The sequence below is a fragment of the Acomys russatus genome, chromosome 15 (genome assembly GCF_903995435.1).
Source record: "Acomys russatus chromosome 15, mAcoRus1.1, whole genome shotgun sequence".
Lineage (NCBI taxonomy): Eukaryota > Metazoa > Chordata > Mammalia > Rodentia > Muridae > Acomys > Acomys russatus.
Window position 1 is genome coordinate 62,703,103 of NC_067151.1, and position 8,988 is coordinate 62,712,090.

At 49.4% G+C, this 8,988-nt stretch overlaps 1 protein-coding gene across 1 annotated transcript in view; it reads right to left on the reverse strand.

The window, feature by feature from the left end:
* Positions 1–3,502: 3,502 nt before the first annotated feature.
* The window catches only part of Il6r (interleukin 6 receptor), a 22,787-nt gene continuing 17,301 nt past the window's right edge, over positions 3,503–8,988 (reverse strand). Inside the window, exon 6 of the mRNA XM_051156929.1 lies at positions 3,503–3,777. Within this exon, the coding sequence (XP_051012886.1) occupies positions 3,588–3,777 (190 nt within the window). The 3' untranslated portion in view covers positions 3,503–3,587. The remainder of the gene's footprint in view (positions 3,778–8,988) is intronic.

Genomic DNA, 8,988 nt, shown 5'->3' on the forward strand with positions numbered 1-8,988 from the left:
CGACAGGTTTTCTTCTGTTCGGATCACTGAGACGGCTGGCTCTTTTCTTTCCCAAGATCCTTTTCAGTGGGGGAGAGTTTTCCTTTTAATGAAAAGGTCCCCAAAGCAAAAGTACATCTCAAGTGCAGTTTTAGAAATTATTTATTTCAAACAGTTACAATTTTCACTTTAAAGCAAAACAGTGGCAAAAAAAAAAAAAGGCACTGAAAAAAACATACTGACTTTGCAGAAAGTCTTAGGTACCAGCTTGCAGGTAACACAGTGGAAAAAAAACTTTAAAAATACTGTCTCAAAAACAAGAACACGTAGCATTGAGGTATTCTGCGTAACGGATATGACCTCTAGCTGAAAAGTCTCTGTCCCTCTGTCTGTTCCAGCTTGCTACACATGTGCCAGTCCTCCCGCTCCCCCTCACCACTACCCCCACTACCCCCACAAACGAGCTCTCCCTCCGTCCAAGCCTAGGTTTACAAAACTGACAGTGTTCCTTAATAAGCATTACGGTTGCCATAGAAACTCCCTTGCGCTGGCTCCCAAGCACACTAGGACCAGAGGCTGGAGAGACTTTTGGCAGACCCCTCCCAGTGCCAGCCCGGGACCTGAGCCAGCTGGCCTGCCTCCTCCCGCCATAGTGGCACTGTAGGCTGCAGCATGGGAAAGGCCCTTGGGATGAGCCTGCCTCTCCAGACGCAAACAGGTCCTCACCACCTCCACCCGCAGTAGAGTGTGGGAACACTCCCCAACTAGGTCAGCCATAAAAAAAAAAAAAAAAACTTCTAGGAGCTGCCACAGTTCAGAACCCGAGCACCCGGGCATTCCTTAAACCTGTACACCATGGCCAACCCTGGACCACCTGACTGGGCTCTGCTCCACACTGGCTCCAGCCCAATTCCAGCAGTGAATCCCACACGGCTTTCCTTCCTCCCAAGACATCAGGGACCCAGGAAAGGTTCGGTGTGAGCCAGGTAAGAGGGTGCAAAGGCTAGGCTCATGGAAAGAAAGCATGGTCACCAAACTGTCATGGGTGGGGCCAAGGCTTCTCCCCTGAAATATTGGAAAGCTATTTCACTAATGCCATAAAAACCAAAGATCACTCTAGAACCTGAGCCGGTACGCTCTGCTCTTCATACCGTGCCACAATGGTCATTTTAAACCATCTCTGTCAAAACCCTTCACATCTGGCTGCCTGGTTGCTGACATAGGGTATTAAGTGAGTGATAGTGCCGTTGACAAGGCAGCCTGTGGGCTGCAGAAACCCCAGTAAGAATGACCCGAGGATGGGGGTCACCCACACAGCTGGCACAGATTTGAGACCAGAAGCAGCTGAGGACATACACCTGGGTGCACTGAGCGAAGCTGGGGCCCAGATAAAATAGACTTCATTGACATTAGCTTATAAAAAGTCAAAAGAAAAGCTGGGCATGGTGGTGCACGCCTTTAATCCCAGCACTCAGGAGGCAGAGGCAGGCAGATCGCTCTGAGTTCGAGCCCAGCCTGGTCTACAATGTGAGTCCAGGACAACCAAGGCTACACAGAGAAACCTTATCTTGAAAGACCAAAACAAACAAGCAAACAACAACAAACAAGTCAAAGGCATCCTTTTGAAATGGGGTTCGGGGGCAGGGCTATGCTGTTACAATAATAGTGAAAGCAATAACAAGGTGGAGATGAAAGCTATTTAGCTTTCAGAGATAATGAGCTTTCTGGATTTCAGTCTTCCGCCACCGGCTCTGCCTGGATTTGGTAACAGATGCAGGCAAAGCCATGGGAAGAACTGAGGAATCGTGGGTGGGCACAGGCACCTTTCCTGTGGACACCACTACTACTGTTTCCCTTCCACCGAATTCTTTTGTTACTCTTTTGTTACTTTGTGCCAGAAACTTAACAAAGAAGTGGGGGGGGGGGAAGACTGCCTGATTTTTGTCAACTTACAAAGCTTTTTTTAAAGACTGCAACAGGCCCTGAAATGCACAAAGCTCAAAAAGAAAAGAACTGCTTTAGCCAGAGGCAAGCAGACAGCACGGCATCATCGACAGCTTTTGTGCTCTGCCCCTGTCTCGTGATGGTGGCGCTTTCTGAAAAGGGGAGCTCCTAGCAAAGGTTTGAGACGTGGTAAAAGTGGAGGCTCAGGGTTGCACAACTCACTGTAATGCCAGCACCTCTCTGTGGTCTCCTGGGTGACACAAAACCTCTGGATTCTTTTTGTTGTTTGTTTGTTTTGTTTTTCAAGACAGGGTTTCTCTGTGTAGCCTTGGCTGTCCTGGGACTCACTTTGTAGACCAGGCTGGCCTCCGACTCACAGTGATCCACCTGACTCTGCCTCCTGAGTGCTGGGATTAAAGGTGAGCGCCACCATGCCCAGCCCCATCGCTGGATTCTAAAGACCCCAGGAAAGCAGCAGCTGAGGCTGCCAGTGCTTCTGCGGGACAGAACTAGGAAGGAAGGCCGAGGTGGCAGTGAGGTGGAGCAGGAAGCGAACACCCATCCTGAGTGAACCTGGGGAGCAGTCACAGCGGCTCATTCCCTGAAGCTGAGTACAGACAGACTATTTTTATACTTTTTAAGACAACAAAAATATATATATACACAATGAAACCAAGTCTTTTCTGTTATAGGAAGCAGTCATTTTTCTCGACTTTCACTTGAGTTGGCTTTTGTGCTAAACAAAGTTACTGCGCTCGCCCCCATGTAAGTCCCCCACCCACCCCCTACACCAGCGCAATGAGCAGGATCTTCCAGCGTCTCAAAAGAAACAGGCAACAGTTCTCTAAAAAGCAAGCGATGGTGCCTTCTTCTTACTTAAGGGTTGCTTTTTGCATGAATGTCATCTTTCCTAGAAGCTCAAGTCCAGTCGAAACCGGTAACAGCAAGGTTGGGGTAAGGTAGCTGTACTCTCTTCCTCTGGGAGACAGAAAACCTGTTTCCAGAGTCTCTGTCTCCCTCAGGGACAACAGTGGACGCCTGTCCTCTCTCCTGCTCCCTTTCCAAAGTCCTGAGATCAAAGAAGGAAACACAATCTGCGGTCACCAGTGCCTAGGAGTACCGTTCACATTTGAGAGATGATTGCGAGGGCTTGACTTCCCACTTAAGACCATCAGGCCCTGAGATAATTAGTCACCGCAACTGGGGCCAGCGGCTTTTCCACTGGCTTTCCAGGTGTGGAGAAGGAAAGTATCCTACAAAAAGGGAATGTCAAAGGTGCTTGGATTTTAAGAGGTCAAGCTAAAAGGTAGATTGGGGCACAACCCTCCCCCCCCCAGCCTGCGCTCCGCGACTGGGGCAGCCTTTGACGCCCCTTTCGTGAGGCTATCCTGAGGGTGCAGCTGTGTAGACAGTGAGTTCCTCTTCACGGCGGGTCCCCTTACAACCCCTTCCGTGGGAGCCTTCGGTGCAGCACACCAGCCTTCACCCACTCAGAACCTTGGCAAGGCTCTTGTGGAATAGCGATGCTGCAGCCCCACCCACCCCGCTCCCACCCGACCCCCGACCCAGGTGAAGGGCAGTGAGAAGCCTGCGCGCTGATCTCCTGGTCATCCAGTCAACTATGTGGGGAATAAGCAGTCTCTGCTGCAGGTGTCAAAAGGGCTCTATGTGTCCCTGACACCCAGGCAGCCGTGGCTTAAGGTGTTGTCAGGCCCAGAGGTGTGGTGGGACCCCTCCCGCCTGAGGAGAGGAACCAGAACGAAGGTCGGCTTCAGCTGTCCCAAGGAGTATGGCGGGGGAGAAGCCTTCTTGCTGTCCTTCACAGCTTGCAACTTCCATGTCTTCTTGAGCCTTTAGACAAATCCACAAAAATAAACACGCAGACGTTAGCATCCTCCCAAGCCAACGCCATGGTGACAAACACCAGGAGCAGCGGGCTGCCTTGGTTGGTTGGGTGTGCCCAGGTTCAGCTTGCAGAAATGCTGACTACTTGCTCCCCCACCCCACCCCACCACGCCCATGTCATCACCAGAGGGGTCCCACAACACCCTGAAGAGCTAGTGAGTTTCAAAATCACCTCAAGACCAGCTCTCACCAGCCCTGTTTACAAAGGGAGAGACATGTGAGTGGTTCCTTTATGGACTTCCAAAAGTCACCTAACAGCCTCTTAATCTGCCCTGAGCCAGAGGCTGCCCAGAGGCTGCCCGTTGGGCACACAGCACCAGCTCTCTATCCACTCACATTAAAGAGAGAGAGAGAGAGAGAGAGAGAGGGAAGGAGGGAGGGAGGGAGAGAATATTCTTTCAGTGGAGAAGGAAAATGGAAGTCAGTCCAACCACGGCTGGCAGGAGGCAGTTCATTCACACGGCCAGCAGTGAATAGCGGAAAATGGGCTGTGTGGTGGGGGTACCGCTGGGCACGTGTGTTGACACATCTCACAGGAAAGCTAGTGGTCCCTGAGCAGCACTCTGTCCTGTCCTCTGTCTTCAGTACTCTCATCCTCAGGTCTCCAGACACCTCCAGCCACCCCCACCCCTAGCAGGGAGAGACTGCACACCCTGACAGTGGGGGCACCGCTGGGCACGTGTTGACTCATCTGACAGGAAAGCTAGCCGTAAGCAGGAAGGAGATAGGCATCGCTCCGATCACAGCCACCTCAGTGCGCTGCCTGGGCCCAGGGCCAGGTTCAGTAAACATGAGAAAAGTCACCTGACAGAATGAAGAAAGCTGAGCTGCAGATACAGATCTGCAAAGGTACAGTGAGGGGAGGGGGGGTCACTTCCCAAGGCGCCTTTGGCTAGAGGTGTTGGACCAGGGCCTCCTCCCCTCCCTTTGACTTCCTGCTCTATGGCTGACTTGCTGTGTACTGACCCCAAGGTGGGAGTAAGGTGACCTCCCCCTCCATTCCACCACACAAAGAAGGGCTGGGAGGGGGGTAGGGGAAGCCAAGGTCATAAATAAGATTTGGGCATTTTTTTCTTTCTTTCTTTCTTTTTTTCCTACCAGCAGACTACTCCTGTTCCCGTTATGATAAATGATTGACAGTTGGCTCTGGCTCTGCCATTGGCGCTTGGCCTGTTATCCAAACAGCGTAAACAACCTGCAGAATGTTACTTGGATGCAGAAAGAGAAGTCCAGCAGGGGTGAGAAAGGGGGGCGTGCCCCGTCGCTGAGTGGAATTCTCCCTGTGAGAGGCTTGAGAACACATCGCTACACCGCAGACTACAAAGCATTCAGACCCTCTGACCCAGGGATTCATGTTCTGAGATTAGACCCTACAAATGACTGTGGCGCTTTAAATAGGAATGACCCCCATAAACTCACGCATTCGAACGCTTAGTCACCAGGGAGTGGCACTATATAAAAGGATTAGAAGGATTAAGAGGTGTGGCCTCTTTGGAGGAAGTGTGCCACTGGGGGGGTAGGATTTGAGGTTTTAAAAGCTCAGGCCAGGCCCACTTTCTCTCTCTCTCTCCTACTTCTCCAGCACCGTGCCTGCTCCCATGCTCCCTGCTGCCAATTAAATGCTTTCCCTTGTAAGAGTTGCCGTGGTCATGGCGTCTCTCCACAGCAGCTCAACAGTGACCAAGACAATGATGTAAACATAGAAGAACTTCGTTTGGTTGGTTGGGTTTTTTTGTTTTTTGATTTTTTTTTGTTTTGTTTTTTTGGTTTTTGTTCTTTTGGGTTTTTTTTTGTCCTGGACTCCCTTTGTAGACCAGGCTGGCCTCGAACTCACAGTGATCCGCCTGTCTCTGCCTCCTGAGTGCTGGGACTAAAGGCGTGCGCCACCACTGCCCGGCAAGCACAGAAGAACTTCAAGCACAAAAATGCCCAACACGGTGCTGTTTATAAAACCAAACCAGCTCCTAATCCCCGAATAACAGTTAACCCGGATATATGTCCTTACAAGAGAAGCCTATTGCTAATGAAGATAAGGTTTACAAAGGACATAAAAATATTTTTTAAAGGTAGAATTTACATTGAAAAGGGTAGAGGATTATTTTTTAAAGTATTCTAAATTATAGGTACGTGCACCTGTGTGTGGGTGTCTGTATGTGAGTACAGGTGGCTGAAAAGTCCAGAAGAAGGCGCTGGGTCACCTGGGGCTGGAGTTACAGGCGGTGTAAGCCACCTAGTGCAGGTCCTATGCAAGAACACTGAGTGCTCTCAATTGCTGAGCCATCTCTCCAGCCCAGGATTTAGAGTTATATATACAGGTATATATGGCACAGGTACATGTGTACACACACACACTCACAACTATGCAGAGGGGCTAGAGAGGCAGATCAATGGTAGAGCACTTGCCTAGCATTCAAGGAGCCCTAGGTATGACCCCCGCCCCAACACGGAATAAAACTGGGTGTGAAGGCACATGCTGTAATCCCAGCGCTGAGGAGGTAGAAGCAAGAAAGTCAGAAGTTGACAATCTCAGCGCATCCCAAGTTTGAGGCAACTCGGATATATGAGGCCCTTCCTAAAAATAAAGAAGAAGAAGAAGAAGAAGAGGAGGAGGAGGAAGAGGAGGAGGAGGAGGAGGAGGAGGAGACCAGGACAGAACTCACAGACAACCCCTCTAAACGTTAAACATTACGTGTTCCTGATTCGGCTACTGACTGCTTGGTGTATATCTTGTGAAAAAAATCTACGGAGCTGTATCCGGTATCAACTGCCCTGTGTCTGGCTTCAGTTGTACTTCTTCGGGAGGTACAATGGCCGTGATCTTTTTCTTTTCTCTTTGCCAGTACTCAGCAAATTACCTGTGATAAACCACAATTCTTACAGATCCTTTAAACACCATATAGAAACAAGCTGTGCTCTGTTGTCATTACCCCCCCCACACCCACCCACACAAAGCGACGGGAAGGACTGGTTTGAATAAGGATAGCTCCCATAGGCTTAGTCCCTAGGTGGTGGAACTGTTTGGTAAGGATTAGGAGGTGTGGCCTTGCTGCAGGAGGTCCATTACGCCTAGAGAGCTCTGAGATTTCAAAAGACCTCACTATGCACCATACTCAGTCTCTCTCCTCCCCTCCTCTTCTCGCCTCTTCCCTCCTTCTCTCTCCTCCCCCTCTGCCTATAGATCAGATGTGAGCTCTCAGCTCCAGCACCATGCCTGTCCCCCAACCATATGGGACTAAACCACTGAAACTGTAAGCGAGCCCCTAGTTAAACGCTTTTCTTTTACAAACTGTTTTGGTCATGGTGTTTCCTCACAGTAATAGGACAGTGAATGAGACAACGAATAAACAAGAAAAAGTGAGCTTTCCTTCTGAAATATTCTCTCTGAAAAAAAAAAATCACTAAACTTGGTGCCTTCGAGGCCATCCCTTTGAAGGTGTTCATACCTATAGCATGGGCGTTGATGAGCAGGACCTAGAGGCCTCAGCCTGGCTAACAGAGGTGTCCAACGTGCAGCCTGTGGGCAGCGTGCTCCCAGGACAGCTACAAATACAGCCCAACACAAAGTCATAAACTAGCTTGAAACAATGTGCCATCTTTGATTTGGGAGGGACCGGATCTCACTCTGCACTTCCAGTCGGCCTTAAGCTCTCCCTGCTCCTCCGGCCTTAGCCTGAGGTTCTATCACACCCAGCCGCCATTTAAGAACTGTCAGAATGAGACATTGTAACTAGTGTTTAAAGGTGTTGCTTGTGTTTTGTTTTGGCTGGTTGATTTCGTCTGTTTGCTCCAGGATCTCACTAGGTGGCCCTACAGAACTCACCACACTGACCATCCTGGACTGGAATTCACAGAGATCGCCCTGCCTCAGCCTCCCCGGGGCTAGGGACTATAGTCATGTGCTACTACACTTGGCTTTTATGAATGAGTTTTAAGTTGTGGGTACACCTAATAGCGTAAGTCCACTCTCCACAGGCTAGGCAAATGGGAAGAAAATAATTCTGTTGGAAAAATCCTATTTTCTCAGTTTCAGGGGAACCGGTCCCTATGGGTTGTGATCCCCACCTAAGAAAGGGCAAACCTTTCTCGGTAGTATATTTTACTTGTTTTAATTTTAACTAACATCACTGGAGAAGTATTTAGAAAAATATTTAGCTCAGGACATAAACTAAGTGTTCTAAAACTGTGCTATCCTGACTGGCCAAATGAATGTCAAATGCCTACTGCATTTGCATTCCCAGTGGTCACGGTGGCTCAGGCAACTTTTAACTCCCCGATTCCACTGTGACTCTAAGTGGAAATACTTCTCTTGATGGGGAGTCTTAGGAAATAGAGGAGGTTTTCATTATTTGAAATTCTAGTTTTGAGCCAGGTGTGGTGGCTCATGCCTTTAATCCCAGCATTTGGGAGGCAGAGGCAGGTGGATCTCTATGAGTTTGAGACCAGCCTGGTCTACAAAGGGAGTCCAAGACAGTCAAGGCTTCACAGAGAAATCCTGTCTCAAAAAACCAAAAAAGAAAAAGAAAAAGAAAGAAAGAAATCACCAGCGTTATCAGGCATCACCTGCCTATAATCCCAGCCCTTGGGAAGTGGACACAGGGGAGTAAAGAGTTTGAGACCAGCCTGGGCTTTACAGAAAGACTCTCTCAGAAACCAAAACTAAAACAAAACTAAAACTGGTCTCTTTTCCAAAGAAAGCTGCCTTATATAGAGAATAAAGCAGGAACTCGGCCCCAGCCAGTTCTGAGCCTGATCCACAAGCAAACAAACTGGTCTCTGGTGCTTTTCACTTAGCACACCTAAGGGCCTTGCAGGGCCAGTCGGGTTAACTCAGCCTGAGCAGACTTGGCAAGGGTCTACAGGACGTGCCATGCAGTCCTGGCTCTGTGGACTCTTGGAGTGCGCATTTAAACCTGGATATGTGTGTGTGGGGATATATAAAGAATTGTGACATAATCCACGCCTAGGTTGAGGCCGCCATAGAGCACCGGAACGAGAGGCAGTGGCGATATGCGCTGCATTCTTCGCTCCTCAGTAGCTATGTGTAATCCCACTAGCTGATGCCATTATGCATGATTTAGACTCGTGTCCTTCACTGCTTCACAGTAAAATCATGACATGGCTCCAGGGACATAGCTCAATGCCGGAGCCTCTGCCTATCCC